Source organism: Dermacentor andersoni, chromosome 1 (assembly GCF_023375885.2).
Source record: "Dermacentor andersoni chromosome 1, qqDerAnde1_hic_scaffold, whole genome shotgun sequence".
In the NCBI taxonomy this organism is placed as follows: Eukaryota; Metazoa; Arthropoda; class Arachnida; order Ixodida; family Ixodidae; genus Dermacentor; species Dermacentor andersoni.
This window is the reverse complement of record NC_092814.1, coordinates 2,086,487-2,106,847: the sequence shown is the minus strand read 5'-3', so window position 1 is coordinate 2,106,847 and position 20,361 is coordinate 2,086,487. Positions and strand designations below refer to the sequence as shown.

Sequence of the window (20,361 nt, the reverse complement as noted above, 5' to 3'; positions counted from 1 at the left end):
TGCTTAACTTGACATTTAAACTTGGAGAAAACTTCCTCAACGAGATTAAAAAAGGGCTGTATGGCGGCAGGCGCTTTATAGAATGGTTCGAGCTGACCAGATTTGCCTGTTCTGCGCGATTGTACGCCTGTACAATATCGCGCATTCATCTAACTCTGGCGTGCAGTTACAATCTTGGCAATGTAGGGAAAGATTAGAAGGCGATCCACCGTTTAACGACCTTTTATGTTCCATTAGCCTCTGATTGATACATCGTCCCGTTTGCCCTACGTAGAACTGGCCACAGCTAAGGGGAATTTTATAAACCACACCCATATGACAGTCAGTAAAACTGTTGTTCTTATTGTGCTTCACTGGACAAATATCTGTTTTTTTGCCTTTTACCTGCTCCTTTTTCCTCTGTAAGGCAGCGCGTATCTTAACTAGCTTATTGGGAGCAGTGAAAGCAACATTAACATCATATCTACTTGCAACTTTTTTAAGCCTGTGTGACACTGAATGAATATACGAAATAGCCACTACTCTTTTTTTGCTATTACTGCTTTCTGTAATCACGTCCGTTCCCCTCGAACCGACTTCTTTAGGCGCTCAGCCACAGTGGCAACTGCTACACTAGGATAACTTGCTTCTAATGCAAAAAAAAAAAAAAAAAAGAGTAGTTTTACTGACTGTCGTATGGGTGTGGTTTATAAAATTCCCCTTAGCTGTGGCCAGTTCTACGTAGGGCAAACAGGACGGTGTATCAATCAGAGGCTAATGGAACATAAAAGGTCGTTAACCGGGGAATCGCCTTCTAATCTTTCCTTACATGCCAAGATTGTAACTGCATGCCAGAGTTAGATGAATGCGCGATATTGTACAGGCATAAGAATGAAGATACGAGTCTTATGGTAGAGGCATGGGATATCTATAATGGTGGAAGTACGTGCGTGAGTCAGCCTTCGATTACTTTACATAAGGAAGAGGTTAAGTACCTTAACAGTTATCTCTCACGTAGACCGGCACGTGTACCCGACTGACACGTGGTGTTACCATTCCTGAGCTTGCGCACGTGAGTTTTGTGTCTTCTTTCTTTTTCGCCTCAGTGCTCCCTTCAGTTGATAGTCGGCGTTCATGTTGTCCACTTCTCTTCTCTTGTGTCCTGTCTGCACGCTTCACCTCATTTTTGCATAATGAATCCTTACCAACTAGCTCAGCTTTCTGTCGTTCTAAGAGAGATAGCTGCTGCCACACTTTTATTGCCTGTTACTGGATGACAGCACCTGTGTAGTGAACAATTGCCAGCACTGGCAAATCAAACTACAGGCACGCGGGGTTATGCAGCAATGGAAGACTCAAAGTAGCAGATGGCCTTAGCTCCGTTTCACTGCAGGCAAATGCCAGGCAGCTCCAACACAGGCTTGAAACAAACAGCTTATTTTTTTCTTTTCTTTTTTTTCACATTTTCAACTCGCACAGTGGTCCAGCTTTTCAAACTAATTAATGGAAATTTATCTTCTAATTATAACTGCACATTTGAAGCAGTCATTTGAAGTACAGCTTTTCATATTCATGAAATCTAAAAACACTAAGAGCATCTGACGGTTGTGCAATGCCCACCTTTATTCCTTCCTGGATGGGGAGTCCTCAAATTTTGTGCTGTATATGCCACCTTGAGGCTAGTACTGTAGCCAATGTTCTATGCCTGAAATGACTCACTTTGATGCAGCTTGTCTCGCGTCAAAAGAAGCTCCCCTTATTGCCTTTAAAAGCTTGCTTTGCTCTGCAACAATCTCGACCATGGTGGTCAATGTTGGAGCAGCTTCATTTTTTTACTTCCAAAAAAGAATGTGAACACGAAGGTGCACACAACTTTGCACTTTAATGCAAGCTGTTAGCATTTCAACTTATGTTGTGGACAGTGAAGAGTTGATATCAGAAACGGTAATTCTCTAGTGGCAACTAGTGAAGCAGGTGTCGTCATTTTTTTAATTGTCTTTGTGCTTAAAGAAAAGCATCACATTTTGGTAATAAAGTGTGCTTACGTAATTGACGGCCAGGGGCCCCGTGTGCAAGCCATCGGGCGAGTCACCTGGGTAACCCTCCGAGATGAGCCGGATAGAGCTCCAGATCTCCACGCTGCTGTGTCGCCTGCATGGGGGTTATTATATGACAACCCTGCTCAAGGGATGTGGGCATACTTGACATTCTGCATCAGGACATGCTTGACTGCGTCTTGCACTAATGTCAGTTGCAACAAAGGAGCTTCAATTCTGTCACCACACAAGAAGGAGACCACAACAAGTTTTTCGTCACTCCCTTGGAGTCCCGAGGACTGGCTAGCTACGTTGCTCATGCGCAGCCACTGCGTAGGCAAACCTATAGCCCCTTAACTGCTGATGACGAGTTAACGCGTTGTGAACATTCCCCAATTCCTGCACATGTGTATACACACAGTTTCTTGCAATTTTGACAAATAAATAAGAAACAATGACTTTTGCTATTTTCTATCAACAAGATCAGGAAAAATGCAATAGACATCCCTGGTATCATATATTTTAGAAAAAATTGGTACAAAATAAACATGTATAAAAAAATGTTTCACTTTTACAACCTTTTTTCAAAAGTTGTCAAGGGAGTTTTTTTTATTTATTTATTTATCCCAGTACCCACAGCGCCAGTTTGGCATTACAGTGGGCAGGGAGAAGTACATATATCATTGACAAATAAAAGCAGTTAATATAGAATACATCAAGAGAAAAAAATACAGTTCAGGGCAAATCACCGACGCAACAAGAAAAAAAAAGCAGAGCATAACCGTACATGAGCGAAGTGAAACTAAGCAGTTCTGGGAACAGAAGCACAAAGTAGAGAAAAAATTGCAAGTCACACGGCTGAAGCAAAGGCATCACTTGAAGATAGTGATACAACATCACTAGGCAACCTGTTCCACTCACTGACCGTCTTGGGAAAAGACATCTTAAAAAGCTCTGTTCTACATCTATACTCCTTAATCTTAAGTGGGTGAGTGCGCTTGGCAGAAGTGTACTCCGATGGCTTTATGTAGCTATCACGATTGAGGCCGGTTTTAGAATGATATATATTATGGAAAAATTTTAACCTATGTTTTTCTACGATATTGAAATGTATTCCAGCCTAATGTTTCCTTTGTTAGGGATGCGCTAAAATGCAGAGTATAATTTTGAACCACGAAATGGGCTGCTAAGCTTTGTACTCTTTCTAGTTTCTTTATGTCTGTCACAGTCCACGGGTCCCAGCTCGTACAAGCATATTCCAGTATTGGTCTTATGTTCGTCTTGTAAAGCAAGTTCCTCGTTTCTAAAGGAAAGCATTTCACATTTCTACGTAGCATAGCAAGAACACTACACGCCTTAGCAATTATATAGTTAACATGACGGTGCCAGCATAGTCGAGGGGTCAAGTACACCCCAAGATATTTATATTCACACACGGATGCAAGATTTGTCCCGTTAATGCTATACGTATATACATGTGGTGACACTTGTCTCGTAAAGCACATCCGCACAGTTTTATCAAGATTTATATTTATGCCCCATCTATCACACCACTCTGGAACCTTGTCTAAATCCTTCTGTAGTTCATTGTAATCATCGGGACCTTTCATAACACGATACAAAACGCAGTCGTCCGCAAACCATCGGATGAAAGATGATACGCCAACGGTAATGTCATTCATGTATAACTTGTATAGGTTTAGTACTTCTTTTGGGAGAGCTTCGTGCACTGTCAACCGTCACCGCACAGTGGAACCACCAGTAGTAAAGGGGCACTCGGCAAGTGGCACGGCAGCTGAGCAGTGCCTTGGCATGGCTTTATGCTCTCTTTCTGCCATGTGTGGCAAAGCTCGAATGGAACTTGACCAACAAACACTTACCGTGTGCCATTCTGTTGTTCTGCTACAGAGGGATGGACTAAAAGCAGTGAAGCAAGTGGCAACAAGCTATAACTCATGTTAAAGACTTCTCGCGTGCTTGAAGACAAAAGCACAGTAGATTTCTTGCCTTGGCAACTTTTCAGGGAACAATGCCAATTTGCTGTGGAGCACATCTAAGGACTAATGCACAACATAATACAGGATCTTCAAGCGCGTGCAAAACTGCATTCTTGCACTCTCTAACAAAGCATGCGCCTGGTGTCAAGACATGGCATTGCATGCCCTTTAGTGCTCGTGTGGCTGTCAAGGCACCCACTTTTTGCAAGCCTGTTGACGGAATCGTGATGAGTGCAAAATATTACCCAAGGAGAGTGGTGTCTGTTTTGGCTGGCAGGGCATGCGGTGCATTGTCGGGCGCCACAATGGCTGAAACAGACACCGCTCTTCTAGCGCAATCTTTTGCATTGATTCCGATTCCTACACAAGGCTGGACAGAATTGGGTATGTTAGCAGGCACACAAGCAAGAAAGGACGCACATTGCCATGTCTTGACACCAGGTGCTTGCTTCGTGAGAGGGAACGAAAATGCAGTTTGGAACGCACTTGCAGACCTCGTATTATTTTGCCCCTGCCTGTACATACTGTCTTGCTAACTTCGTATTGAATAAAATAAAGAAACCATAGAAAAAATAACCCTTCAATAATTACTGACATGTTGCACCTTAAAGAGCCCCCTCACCAGGTCTGGCCAATGTAAGCTGACAAGCGCAGTGCATATAATGCGCACTCATGATTGTGTCTGCCAAGAATTATATCGCTATATGCCACACCAAGAGCTGAAATTTCAAACTAAACACCATTTGCCCTTCTCCTCGCAGGTGCCATGCTCCAAGACGGGGGGGGGGATGACATATCAGCAAGTGCACCTCCACACATGTATATGTTGTAATGTCGCTCATAGTGACACATGACACTTCAAGAATTATTGAAGGCAACATCTGTTATATGTGTATATGTTGCTTGAATAGACGAATTAAAGTTTAGAGAAATAATAAAACACAAAAATCGAATGTCTGCGTGTTTTTGTTTTACTTCACACCGCAGAGAGACATACTGCCGTTTCATGTGCTTGTTCCCACATCGTGCAGCTGCACGCACTGAGAGCAAAACTATGTCATTTTCTACCATGTTCCAGCATGCAGTCATATGTCGTGTGCCAAGTCTAGCTAATGATTATCGCACTTACCATCTGTCGAATACTATGCGAACGACTCTTCAAGACATACCAAGTGGTCTGCACATACCAAACAATCTTAAGCAGATGCCCCATTTTATTCCTTTGATCACTTTCCACACTTCCATAACAAAAAAAAAATGCTACAACCAAACTTGCCTTGGCTTTATTATTTGTAGGCTTTATAACGGTTGTGGTCAACAACAACAAAAAAGGCGCCTTTCGATTCTTCTCATCTGCACTCGTGGGCACGCAACAAATCGCAAGCGGCAACGATAGTAGCCCCGTTTAAACTGATACGTTAGAAGTGTACCCTGTTCATACGCCGACACTTGTAACACAGCTAAGATATTCGCCCACCCTTAGCGGAAATGTGCCGTATTAAGATAGTAGTGAAGACAAATGCCGCAGTTTTCGCAGCATACCCATCATGTGTTTCTATGTCACTGGCAGCTAAGCACGCCTATCTCTGTTTCTGTCCCCTCAAAGTGGACATGGCTGCGTTATTGCCACAGACTTGCCGATATTATTCATTACTGATACGGAAGAAACTGTTTTAATGTGCGTAATGTACTTGTGAAAAGAAAAACAATCGCATTCGGTGCGTTCGGCTTGCTCCGCTGGCCACCATTTTTGTTTTGGTGTCCCGCACTGTTACAGCGGCAGCCGCCTGTTGGTTAACCTGTTGTCATCCCGCAGCAAATGCGGGATGAAAAAAATATTTTTCTTTTCGCGGGAAATTTAACCGGCGTAATTATCGCACTCCTGAATTTGCGGCAATCTTATTGACAGAAAAGTGCGATCATTATGCGAGTGGATACGGTATTTCTATCTCCGCTATAAATGAACCAATTTGAGAAATTCTAGTAGTAGAACGCTCCTAAGAGGGCACATAACTTCAAGCATATAAACAAAATTTGCTATGTGGCCAGGTGAGGGCCCTTTAAGTGAAAACTCATGATTGAACCCTTCCAGTGTCCCTGACGTACCGGTACATTTCCACATTTCTGTCCCGCCACATCATTGATGCACCCCTTACGTTCTTCAGTCTCTCCCCACAAGTGCCTTTTTCATTAACCATGTAATTTTTTCCCCTTCTGCATAACCAAAAGTAAACCGTTGTGTTACTTTTATAATTTCTGCTAAGAAAAAAACAACACTAGGGGTGCATCATCTCCGGAGAAAGCCAACACTGGAAGGGTTAAACAAACAAAAGCCAACAAGAGCACAGTGACAGCGACACAACCAATTCTGAACAAAGCCGTTTCTAATGCTGAATGCTGGGGATGCCTGCCTCCTTATGAAGTGTACCCGAGCCCAGCCAATCAGAACTCCAGATGCAGCGAAATGGACATGTCCACTAAGTGGACACTTGCAGAATACCCCCCCTGCTAAAATATAAAATATATAATATATATAATCATTCATAAAATATGAATGATCCATACCAACTAGCTCGCATCCAAACCCTTCTGAACACTCCCCCCCCCCCCCCCCCCCCCCAGATAAACGGATGTTCAGATGACTGAGATCCTTATGTAATTTGCAGAAGATTCAAGAATGGTGCTTTATGCTCAGAAGACCGTTTGCATGAAAATAACTAGGATAATAAATGTTTCATACTTTCAGTACCCACTTGCAACCATATGTAGAGGTCACTGAATTCAAATACACCTGGGTGCCATGATAACTAACATTAAAATAAATTGACACACATAAAACATTTGCGCATTCTCTTTCCGCAAACTCTGCTTCCTCAGGCATAAATCTGAGCATGCACCAGGTGAAACGAAACATTTAGCATACACTTCAAATATTAGATGCAAACTCGAATACGCAGTCATTGTTTGGGACCCACATATGAAAGTTAACCGTTTAACGCCGAAATTATTAAACCACAGCAGGAAAAATTGTTACAGAAAAAAAATTGTTGCAGGAGAATTTACCGTATTTACACGATTGTAAGTCGACCTATTTTTTTTAATTTGAAAATCTGAAGTGGGGGGGTCAACTTATAATCAAAACCAAAACATGGCACCAGCAAAAAAGCGAGACCAATGGGGATCTACAACGTAGTTACAATTTTGTTTGCTCTACGGCCCTACCCGTAGCTTTTCGCTATCCCGCATGTTTGTTCGCTTTTCAGAAGTGTTTTTCAGCATTTTTGAATTTTAAAGTGCACACAACACTCATGGGAAAGTGTCGATAGTTGATGGAAGCGCCACTGTTCCCTTCGCGGCGGCACTTTCACAACGGCGGTGCTTGCGGGGAGTATCGGTAGTTCATGGAAGAGCAGACACTGCTTACGTGTTTCTTTTTCCCGTTAGCTCTTAGCTTTCTCTATGCTCTTAGTTTGACCAAAGGCATTGGTTTCACACGTTCGATTTGACTGCTGGCTACGTGCTACTTCCATGCTTCCTCAGTCATGAGTGCTCCAGACCCACTAATCATTCGGCACTCGTTCAAAGCAGCGTTCAAGAGGGCTGCCATCCTTTACACCGAAGAAACAAATCACTGCACAGCGGGCCGCAAGTTCGATGTTTCTGAACAGGTGGTGCGAGAGTGGCGACTGCAGCGAAGTGAAATTGTCACCTGTGACGGCAAGTGAGGAATTTCCCACATGCCGAAGTCTGGATGCTTTCCGGAGCTGTAGGCCAAGCTTGCGGCGTACGTCGCTGAAATGCGTGATCGGTCCCTGCCAGTGAAGTGCGGCATGGTCATGAAACAAGCCCGGATCTTCGCCTTTTAAGGACCTGCTCCGCAGTGAGTACGAGTGGCTTACAGCAGAAGACCGCGAACTTACACCAACCGGACCTGTCAAAACAGCCTTCCTGACGGCTGCATGTGGTTGGATGCACTCGGCGTGGGCTGCTGTTCCACAAGATGTCACGGTGCGGTCGTTTGCCAAATGTGGAATTTCGCTGGACGACGAAGTGCTGTGGGACCATAGCAGCGTTGACGATGGCAGCACTAGTTAAGACGAGTAGTCCAGTGACCATGTCAGCTACCAATAAATTTTCGTTAACGAATTCGCCCTCGAGTATGCTCTTCTGTTCTTTTTTTTCCTGTCGCATGCGATATGGCGGGGTTGACTTACATTCGAGTGGACTTACAGCCGTGTAAATACGGTAACTTCATTTAGCTCTCATAATCGAATGCCACCAATACTTTGTGTGAAGACTGTGTTTTCTATGAACTTATAGAATGTGAAGGTATGCTGCAAATTTACGACATCTGGCAGTAAGGCCAGGAACTGTTGCACACATATCGCAAGAAAACAAAATCAGTTTAATAGGAAACATTGGTTGCGCTTTCTAGACAATCACATGTAAGAAGACAGGACAGACAGGACATTGCGCCTGTCCTGTCTTCTTACATGTGATTGTCTAGAAAGCGCAACCAATGTTTCCTATTACAATGAACCAACTTGCCCAACAACGCATCCTGCTAAATATCAGTTTGAGGCAGTTCCTTGCTTAACTTGCGCAAAACTGTTTATTTTGCACTTAAAATAGCAACATATTTAACGAATGGGTGGTCCTAATTTTTCTGGTAACCTATGGCTGTTGAAAATACTGAAAATGGTTGAAACTTTTGTTCAGACAGAGGTGCACGTTGAACTTTAAGCACATAAAAAATAGTCTGTTCCTTGCACCCTGGTTGCTTGCATGGTTGGTGTGTGGTGTTGACGGCTAGCCAGTGTCTGGTGCTGTTAGTGCTAATGCAGACTACAGGGAGGTGGCATAGCCAGGGAGGGGGGAGGGGCAGATCAGGCATGAGCCCTCCCTTCTACCCCTTAAATTTATCTGTATCAGGGACGCCTGACAACACCCACCTGCACCACCCTCATCAAGTGCATGACCCTCACCTCGGAAAAAGGATTCCTCGCTACAGGCACCGATTTCACACAACTTCCCTTCCTCTTATACACCTCTTGTCACTTATATCCTCTGGCAAAAGGCGTGCGTGAAGCCTCTTCTTACCGTAAAAGGACGTAATGTCCATTCTGTGTCAAAATTTTAAAAAAAGCTTTCCTAGTTTTTCAAAAACACGTTGCTACAATCAATGAGTGCCGCAAATGCTGAATGTCACGACATACCGTAGCCAAAGTGGTAATGCTAAAATTGACTGTATTCTCAAGCTCACTACAGACCCATCATTATCTATAGGATGTAAACAATGCGAAGAAAACTTTGGAAGCATGAACTGACTTTATGTTCACAAAATCTGTAGAATATAGTTGACATTACACATGTGAGCATATCATCGATTGTGGCTACGAACAATAGTTGTTAGACTTCGCTAATGTTCCTCGATGGCACCACATGCCAGCATGAATGTCAGCACGTCTTGTAAGCGCGAGTTACTGACAACCAGCACTTGAGCCAGAAAGCATACTCTTATTCATTCATTCATTCATTCATATACCCTAAAGGCCCATTCGGGCATTACATAGGGGGAGGGGGGCCAGTTACAATTACAAACGTATAAAAAAGAACATTGGTAAGATAGTGACATAATTATATACAGAAAGAATAACATACGCAAGTAAGTATTCAACACATAAATAATCACACATTTAGGCAAATCTTCAACTTGTTAACAAAAACATCATGGTTAATGGCAGATACAATGTCCCTCAGTAGTTTATTCCAATGATATATAGCCAAAAGTAATGGTGAATGACGATACAGATTAGCACGAGCAAAAAAGGGTTGCACTTTAAATGGGTGATCAAAATGCTGAAAAATACTATGAGCTGCATTGATGTAAGATTCACGGAACAGGGATCTACTATGATAAAGGGCGTGAAAATGTGATAACAATGTTATTAGTCGGTGGTTTTGAAGAGAGGGCAATGAAAGTGATTCCTTGATATCCGTAACACTAGTTTCGCAAGTATTTTTTTGTGATATATCTCGCTGCTTTATTTTGTATTGCTTTGAGTTGATCGATCACAGAGGTTTGATGCAGATTCCAAATAATGGATGCGTACTCCACCTTTGAATGAACAAGCGTAGTGTATGCTAATAACTTAGTACCAGAGTTCGCCAAGCATAAGTTACGTTTAATGAAGCCGAGTGTTTTGGATGCCTTACCGGTTATGGTATTAATGTGCTCGTTCCAAGATAAATCAGAGGATAAATGAACTCCGAGATATAGACAGGGGATAGGCTACACCTAATCGAAATGCTGTGAATCTGCGATAACTGGTGTTAAAGAGCGAACATCGATATCAGAAGTATTCAGCCAAAATGCTACTGACTGTCATCTAGTCAATGCAACTGAGTCTAAGATTGTAGCATTTACAGAAACATGGCTGAATTTAGGCCGTTTTCTACCTTCCCGGATTCGGACATTTGCCGGCACGACCGTGAAGAGGTAGTGTTTTCCTGGCTACGCACCAAGCCTCGATCCAGTGTTGAGATCCATCGGCAAAAACTATTTTGCATTACAGAGCTGGTCTAACGAGTCGTCTATCTGTGGGAGTGGGGAGACATCCTTCTTCGCGATTTTATTCAGCAGACGATAATAGATGCGAAAATGCAGAGCTCCATCCTTTTTCATTACTAAGACTAACACTATAAACACGGTGGCTCAGTGCTGTCTTCGAAATTACTTCCCAATTATCAGCTACACACGCCGCAGTGGCTCGGTGCCATTTTCAAAATTTCTCCCCAACTATCAGCTATACACGCTGCAGTGGTTCGGTGTTGTCTTCAAAATTTCTCCCCAACTATCAGCTATACATGCTGCAGTGGCTTGGTGCCACCTTCAAAATTTCTCCCCAACTATCAGTTATGCATGCCGTGTTTTTTTTTTTTTTTTTTTTTTTTTTTTTTTTTTTTTTGTCTTGCCACCCTTGGTGTCAGCAACGGCAGTGTAGTCGGAACATGATTCGCTTGTAATTGGAGTCTTGCAGGGGCTTTCGAGTTACCCATGTCTCAGATGCGATTGGATAAAGCGTGTGCTTCTCGAGCAAGCAGCGGAACGCGCACCTGCTTTTGGCTGCTGCACGCGATGGTGCAGTGGTCCCCTCCAACAGCTGTGCTGCGTGTCCCCTGGCAAGGCAGTTTGCTTGCTTCGTTGCTGCCTGTATGTCTGTGTTCCACTCCACTTTTTGTTGGCTTCGTGATCGCTTGCCGCATTTTCTCTCGTCTTCACCGTTTTTACGATCTCTCGTGCCTTCTACTTGAATAGTTTCATGTTTCGCGCATCAGTTTAGAGCGCGCTTACCAGAAGCGTTGGGCCGATGTCTTCCGCATGGTCCCCCCTGAACGCAAGTCACTGTATTTCACATTACTTTGTCATAATGGTTCAGCACCAGCTCTTTATGGCCTCCCCAAGGTTCACAAGCCCGGCGTCCCCATGCGTCCAATTGTAGATTTTACGTGCTCACCCCTCCACAAGCTATCAGGATTATTTTTACATTGTGTCATTTCGCCCCTTGTCAGACAATGTGCCACTCACATCTGCAACTCCTATGGCTTGATGGACAAAGTCCGTCACGTCAGACAGGAAAAAAAGACATTTTGGTCTCTTTTGACGTGAAATCGCTTTTCACCAACGGAACCGGCCGTGGATGTATGCAAGACCGCTCTGGAGTCGGATGCAATTCTACCCAAAAGATTGCCTGTCGACGCACCGGACCTGGCTCGGCTGCTGCAGTTCTGTTTGTCAAAGACATGCTTTACGTTCCAATGAGTTTCTACAAACAGGTCCACGGAACGGCTATGGGAGCTTCTATATAGGTAACCGCCACTAATTTCACAATGGAAGCACTTGAAAATCGAACGCTCTCTTCGTTTAGCCCTGCTCCGAAGGCATTTTTTCGCTACGTGGATGACTGTTTTTGCATCATTCACAAAGAAGCAGTTCAGTTCACTTCGCACCTGAACAGCATGGAAGCAGCGATCCAGTTTACGGTGGAAGCGGAGGTCGACGACAAACTCCCGTTCCTTGATTTGCTGATTGAAAGAAAGGGGTCTACTTTGTCGTTCTGAGTTTTCAGAAAGCCAACTCACACAGGATGCTACTTGCATTTCGGCTCTATGCAACCTGCTTCTCATAAAAGGGCAGTGGTTTGCACGCTTCAAAGACGCGCGGAGAAAATCTGCACAAGACAGGAAGACTACGCAGCCGACGTAAGCGTGGTAGGGTGGGAACTATCAGCCTGTGGTTACCAGTGTTATTTCTTGAATGCTGTTGAACAAGAAATGGCACATCTACAGTTACCTTATGCTGCCTCTGGTCAAAAGCGCGCCGGGATACCATATATCCCGTCCACATGTGAAGCTCTAAGCCATGTTCTGCGCTCTCACAATGTTTAAGTGGCACACATTCCAAACTAGAAACTACGACAATCGCTCATCAATGTTAAGGACAAATTACTAAAAGAGAAATTCCCAGGTGTTGTGTACGTTGTCCCATGCTCGGATTGTGACTACATGCATATTGGCGAAACTGGCGCCTTTGAGAGGCATTTCAAACAGCACAATTAAGACGTGAGAAAAGAAAATGTGAAATCCACTGCTTTGGCTGAGCATGCCACTTCAAGCAGCCACATAATGGACTGGGGGAAGGCATGTGTCCTTGCCAGGAAAAAAGGGCTATCTCGACGCATGTATATTCAATAACTCATGATTCAGACTACACCACACACACTGAACAGAAGCAATGGCAATCTGCCGTCAGTGTATGCGCACTGCCTGCGTCACGTGTTCCAAGACTATTTAAATGAGCTGCTCGAACACCTGTGTTTATCTTACCTGTGAACAAGGCTCCCATGTTAGAGCTGAAACGTCTCCTTTTCTTTTAAATTATACTTTGGTCGGCGAAGTGCCCTGGGTTTTTGTCTACCTTTTCACCATGTTCCATCCCTACCAGACGGGCTTCCGTCAAACACTGAACTTCAGTTTAGAAGCCTACCTCATTAGAAAATTTGGTAGCAAGTGCTTTAGCACCCCTTCCCTTGATCTTTTGATGCAGAATTTGATCTTCTGGATGTGGCTATCGCGGGTTCAGATTGCAAAGAAAAATAAGAAAAATAATTGTTTGCGTTTTGTTGCACTTGGTTGGCTGTATTGCACTTGTGTTGTTGGCATGCTATCACCTTGGATATGTTTTTCCCCTTTTCTTGCTTCACTCTGGCATATATAAGGTGTGCTATCCTTGCCAATAAAACCAGTTGTTAGTCAGCACTTAGGTGTATGTGTCTCCCTTCTTGTCGTTGCCTGTTTGCGCTGTACTCATATGTATCAAGTTTCATGTACCCTGTGCGATTGTTGCATGGTCAGACAATACATGGAATGAAGCTACATGCGTTCGGTCAGTGGTTCGGTGCGTGGAAGCATTCCTTCAAGTTTGTCCACATGATGAAGCTGGCTCAGGAGGCCACCAACAACGATTACGTCAGCCCTTTGGGCAACGTAGCTTTTGTTCTATTAGTACACGATAACAATAACACGCAGTATGATTCTGGCATTAGAGTTTTATCCCAGTTTCAGCATCTCCGACAACTTGTTACCTATTGCAGTTTGCTGGGTAACCGGAGAGGCGTACGGCAGGAACAATGCTGGTAGCGATGACTGATGACGCAGTGTCTAACCAGAGAGCATGTGAAACTAATACTGCAACTTACATATTCTATGTAACTGCTGGTGTAAGGTGTTGGTAGCAACATAATCCTTAATGTACCATACTTTTTTAATAAGACCCTTCGATAACAACACTAACTGCACAAAAATCTATTGTTCAAATGCATTGTATCTAGACAAATCATCGCAAGATGTCGCCACCAGCTTTCCTACTGATGCTGTCCACAGCATCGTAAACCTGGTAATCCGTAAATGTTAGGAAGTTTGCACATACGCTTTGTGTGCGCTCGTGCATACGCTTCGTGTGTAGTCAGTGTAAGACACACAAAACATGCAACCCATTCCGAAAAGTCTTCCAGATGGTAAGACAAGCCAATGACCTCACACGTCACCGAAATGAATCTCCTAAACTCGTGACGTAAAATTGTTTACAAATAGGACCTACACTGGTGGAATACATCAACAGGTGCAGCACTTTCCTATTCGGTGCTCGCACGAACTTCAAAATTGAACGAAATTGTGTTCTACGCTGCATTTGCTATTGGTGTGCTTGGTGGCTGTGCCACGATACTGTCATCCAACCCACTGATTTTTGCCATGCAGGTTTTGCTCCCCTTGTCACCTAAATGCTCTTATTTGCCCTGCTGCCTGCATCTTTGTACGCCATGGCTCCTGCCAAGCCATCCGTTCGGAGCGCTATGGTGGCCCATCTTGCCAACCGCTCGCTTCAAAGTGCTTGCCAGCGCTGCCACCAAAGCTGCTGACCATCGACTTAAACTGGCCCGCCCCACTGTTATAGACTACAACTGGTGCGCCTATCTAATAAAGCTGCGACAACCACGCACGGCACCCTGTGGGCTCGGTGGTCAGGATACTGTCATCCAACCCGCTGATTTCCAAGCAGGTGTTTGCTCCCCTTGTCACCAAGATGCTCGTCTTTGCCCTCCTGCGTGCATCTTCGTACTCCATGGCTCTTGCCGAGCCATTCCGTTCGGAGCGCTATGGTGGCCCTTCTCGCCAACCGCTCGCTTCAATGTACTTGCCAGCGCCACCACCAGAGCTACTGACCATCGACTTAACCTGGCCCGCACCACTGTGATCGACTACAACTGGCATGCCTACTCCTATAAAGCTGCGACAACTGCGCACGCCACCCCGTGGGCTCGGTGGCTGTGCCACGATACTGTCATCCAACACTCTGATTTTCGCCATGCAAGTGTTTGCTCCCCTCGTCACCGACATGCTCTTCTTTGCCCTGCTGCCTGCACGTTCGTACGCCATGGCTCTTGCCGAGCCATTCTCTTTGGAGCCCTACGGAGGCCCATCTTGTGGACCGCTTGCTTCAAAGTACTTGGCAGCGCCACCACCAGAGCTGCTGAACATCGACTCAACCTGGCCCGCCCCATTGGCGTGCCTACTCCTATAAAGTTGCGTCAACTGCGCATGGCACCCTGTGGGCTCGGTGGCTGTGCCACGATACTGTCATCCAACCCTCTGATTTTCACCATGCAAGTGTTTGCTCCCCTCGTCACCGAGATGCTCTTCTTTGCCCTGCTGCCTGCATTTTCGTACGCCATGGCTCCTGCCAAGCCATTCTGTTCGGAGCCCTACGATGGCCCATCTTGTGAACCGCTTGCTTCAAAGTACTTGGCAGCGCCGCCACCAGAGCTGCTGATCATCGACTTAACCTGGCCCGCACCACTGTCATCGACTACAACTGGCGTGCCTACTCCTATAAAACTGCGACAACCGCACACGGCACCCTGTGGGCTCGGTGGCTGTGCCACGATACCGTCATGCAACCCGCTGATTTTTCCCATGAAGGTGTTTGCTCCCCTCATCACCAAAATGCTCTTTGCCCTGCTGCGTGCATCTTCGTACTCCATGGCTCTCGCCAAGTCATTCCGTTCGGAGCGCTATGATGGCCCTTCTCGCCATGAGCGTACACAGAACGCACATGAGCGTACACAGAAAAAAGTTCGTCGACTGCACTGAGGGAATGGTATATTCCATTCCACTTCAGTGCGGCAGGAAGTACATCGGACAGACTAGACGATGTTTGAACGAAAGATTAAAAGAGCATGATTATAATGTTTCAAAAGCAGTCGCCCGACACCTTGGGATACATTGTAGAGATTGCGGATGTCTGCCATTCTTTAAGAATTGTAAGATTGTGAGCAAAGATGGCAGCCAAACAACGCGAGAGATAACCGAAGCCGCAGAGATTGCGCATTTGGGAAGTATGTGCGTGAGCACGCCCTCAGTCTCCCTTAGTGGAAAGGAAATAGATTTCCTCACGTGTCAATCTGAAATTTCGTATCCTGTTCCTCTTTTTGCGATGACGAGTGCAGCAAAAAACGATCACATGACAAAGCCGGCTTGGCATTGGTAGATGACCATGTTTGTGAAAACATTTTTTTTTTTGTCGCTGCCGCCCTCCCCCCGAGTATCTTCCTGTATTTATTCCATTGACAAGGGAATAAAACGATAATTGCAAGTAGCGCTCTGTGGTGTGTGTTCTGTGTGTCTCGTCAAAATGTTGCGCAATCCAACCTCTAATATGCTATACCAACACGCCCAGTCGTTAACCTTGGCAAGTGTTTAAACACACTTGGTTATAATCAGGTTTAGTACATGATCTTCTATGGACAAGAAGTTATAAAAAGTGCACAAGCACCGCCGAGACAGACACTGCAGCTGATTGGGTCACCAGTTTCAATTATACAGTGACGGCCAATTTCAGGACTGAAAAAGTTATGGGCCTTAAAAATGTATCAAATTAGCTGGAGTTAAATTAACGAAAGCCTACTGCTTACAGTGCGTGCACAGCTGCCTGGTTGTATGCATCAATGAGCTCATTGGAGATGGCCCGGCGGCTGGGGCTCAGCCGGTCCGCCTGCACAGGGTCTTGCAGCATCCAAAGGACGCGGGAGCCATTGGCCAGCCGGTCAAAGAGTGGCACCAGCCGGCTCACATTGGCCGCATACTCGGCCAGCATAGCCCGGCTACCATTGCTCTGCTTGATGGCCCAAGTGCCACTGCCCAGCACAATGAGGGCAGGCCGCTGTGCACGCTGCAGCCAGCGTGCACCCGCTGAACGTAGTGAGCCATCCATCAGTGGACGCCAGAGGAATTCCTGCAAACACCCCCCAGACATCTTGAATCTATTCGTCGATCAGTGAACAAAAATGGTTGACACAAGGTGTCTCCTATGTGCACTATAGGAGGGCACGATCAACTGCAGGTTACTGGCATCCCCAACAGAGCTAGTCAAACTATTTTTTACTCAGTCAAACTAGACAAGATTATTTGGCATATAATGAATTTAGAGAAAAGCTTCCAATGAGAAAATTGTTCGATGAATTGTCTGATTAAGCATTACTTGCAAAAATAATTTTCTTCTAGAGAAATTCAGCAAAACATGAAAAAGACCCTTGTGGAGAACCTGCCCACCACAAATGCAGTGCTCTCAAATCTGCCACGCATAAATGAATTGCATTCTGGGAGCAGAAACACTTGCACTGCCCAAAGGTCATTACTGACCTGCAACTCTTTCAGTGAAATGTTGAAAAGCACTGTTTGTTCACTTTTGAAACCACTCAAGCAGAGTGTCTAGCAAATTTCTTCTTCCCCAACTTTTCCCCTCATTTTCACAGTGAAAATTCTTTGACTGAACAACAAAACACAACTGACTTTTTAACATGATTTTTTGCACCATGTCAGCGAAATCAAGCAATTAAGAGGAACTAAGATTTGGGGGGGGGGGGGGGGGAGGGATGTGCAGCTTACACCAGCAGCAAAAAAAAGAAGTGAGGGGCTCTACACTTCAGCAAGAGATATATGAAAGTACTCCCCCTTGGTGTATCTGACTTGTCCTGGTCACTGTTATGAGTACTGAATAAGCGACCACCAATTGAGGAGCTTTTTTTTTTTTTTTTCCAAACTGAGCCAAACAGACAGTCTAAAGAAACAGGCAAAAGTTTCATGTAAGCCTATCACCTATCCCAACAATGATACATTCAGGTCTCGTTAATATGGAGCCCCTTATTATGGACACCCCGAAATATGAACAACACTGTCAGTGACCGGTCAGTTGCCATGTATTTCTGCCCCATTAAAAGAGACACTCGCAGTCCGGACTATGAACAGCCTTTCCAGGGACAAAACTGAAAAATGTATGCATTTTTCTCTTGTTATGGACACTGCTTCAAAACGTGATGGAAGCAGCGCATGGCTGGGAACAAAAAGAAAAGAGAGTCACACAGACAGAGCGCTGTCTATCTGCTGATATTAACACCATGACCAGGAAGAATGGCGATTGTACAAGGCCCTTCCCACCCCCACTTGGCTCCCTTGGCCCAGCTTTTCACCTTTGTTGTGTTGATCTGAAAGGCAAGGTTGGATGATTTCTGGTTACTAGAAGGCGTAATAAAAAACAATGGTAGGCATGAAACATAAACCAGCTTCCCCAACAAAAAAAAGCTAGTGAAGGTATGGCTACAAAAGCTGAGCAGGGCACAGTACACGTATGTGCTGATAACAGAAAAACTGGCATGTAAAGGTTGAACACCTTTTGGTGAAAAAAGTTGATGGCAGGTGTCAGGACAACAAGAGGGGCATGCTGAACATTGCACTTCGAGTAGCTGATGATGTGTTCTGCTTCCTGGACACCAAAGTAGGTTCATCAGTGCAAACTCTCATTTTTTTTGACTGAATCAAGGATAGTTGCATTTTCCTTACACTAATAACTTCACTCTTTATTGACGGCACCTATAAATACCTAGAGGAAATGCTTATTTTCTATCCAAATGTGCAAAACACATCGAGAACAAGCATAATCAATGAAAAGATTGTGCAAATTTTTTTTGCAGTAGGGGGAAAACCCCAGATAGAAAACTATAAGTGGGCTTCATCCCAAGCCACCTACGGCTTCGTTTGGAATAGACTGCTCTCCCTCTATGTGAATCATGAGTGTGCATTTCATTTGCTTTACACCCCATGTATAGCACCACTGCAGCTGGATATCTTGCAGCAGTGGTGACCATGCTTTAAAAAGAAAGCGGGTTGCGTGCCAAACCTCTTCCACATCCTACATTTATGCTCTAAGCCAACAAATTATGCTTGCTGCCTGCCATTCAGTGTTGGCTGAAAACATATAGCTAGAAACTTCTTACTCAATGGCGAAACTCGGGAATAAAAAAATGTTTTTCTGTTATGTTGCTTGTAGGCAACACTCGTCAATAAAGGGCCACTTCTTTTTTTTATCCTTATTAGTTATTATGGGCAACACACATTATGAATGATTTTCCTGGGAAATTGAAGAGTTCATATCAACAAGAAACTGTACAAGTAACACAAGCTACCACACGGTCAGTAGGGAAAAATTATGTTCATATTTTAACAATAAATCAGGCTCTAAGATTAAATTTAGCTTTTATAGTTATAAAATAGCACTTCTGACTCATTTTCTTTTTAATATCTTTCTTCCAAGCTACCTTGATGTCATACATATTGAAAAAAAAAACATTAATGAAGTCCCTTGTCTTTGCGTTTTGCAGTAAAATGGGAAAACTTTTAGCAGTAACCGACACAATCTACTTGACGCTTTATGGATGACCGTTGCCTAGAGGCAACACAATTTTGTATTGCTCAGTTCAGGTACCAAGTACGGAGTTTTGAGCTAAATATCTTCCGTCAACACTGAATGACAGGTGGCAAGTGTCAAAGCAAACTTTTCACAGACGTATTTCTGATAAGTCTGCACTTAGAAACATTTTGCTTATTTGTGCACTTGCACAGCACCTGTCCACATCGTTTTGCATTTTTTCTTGTCCTGTTTATTTGCATGACACAAACTTAGTCCATGAATCACTATTTCGCCCATCACAAATCCCATGTTGGCCCAGGCAGGGGCAAGCGCTCGCCTGGGCCGCTGTACCTTGGAAGCCATCTGCGACGAGGACAGAGTATGCTTACGCACCATGTTTTCACGGCTTAGTTCACACTGGTGCGAGACATGGCACGAAGGTCAATTAGCTCCCTGCTGCCGCCGCTCTTCCTACTCCAGCATTTTGAAAGGAGTTTTCGCGTTCATAGAGTGAGATGTGTTCATGTTTGCTTGTGCGCGTGACATCATGCTTGTTAATTTAATTAGTAAGTGAATGTTTACAAGTTTATACAGCCGATAAAACTACTATCCTTACTTGGTTTAGCAATCAACTAATTTGCGTCCACAATTGATGGTTCAGATTTCGGGCAAAACTGCGACTTTCTTATTCGAAATGCATTATTTCTTACAGTGAGCTCTGTGTAAACTGTCTCATTTTCTTTTGACGGCTATGCTGGCAGCATATCGTTGCTGTGCGGACCACCCACATAGGCAAAAAATACGAGTTAGTTTCGGTTTCTGGATTTGGCTTGTATTGAAAAAAATATGACATGAAAAATATGAAAAAAATTTTATGACCGGGGTAGTTGGAGAAGTATGGGAGAGGCCTTTGCCCTGCAGTGGGCGTAACCAGGCTGATGAGAAAAATATGCCTCAATTGTAGTGCATGCCACATGATTCTGCTCTGGTACACAGAGAATGTGAATACACGTAACATTTCATCTACTGTGCACTCTTTACTTGTATG

At 44.4% G+C, this 20,361-nt stretch overlaps 1 protein-coding gene across 3 annotated transcripts in view; it reads right to left on the bottom strand.

Annotated features, from left to right (window-relative positions):
* The window catches only part of LOC126545338 (N-acetylneuraminate (7)9-O-acetyltransferase), a 178,613-nt gene that overhangs the window by 143,756 nt on the left and 14,496 nt on the right, over positions 1-20,361 (bottom strand). For all 3 annotated transcript variants that reach the window (XM_055061157.1, XM_050193149.3, XM_050193148.3), the window contains exons 4-5: positions 16,543-16,862; positions 2,025-2,130 (exon numbers count right to left, since the gene is read on the bottom strand). In XM_055061157.1, the coding sequence (XP_054917132.1) occupies positions 2,025-2,130; positions 16,543-16,862 (426 nt within the window). The remainder of the gene's footprint in view (positions 1-2,024; positions 2,131-16,542; positions 16,863-20,361) is intronic.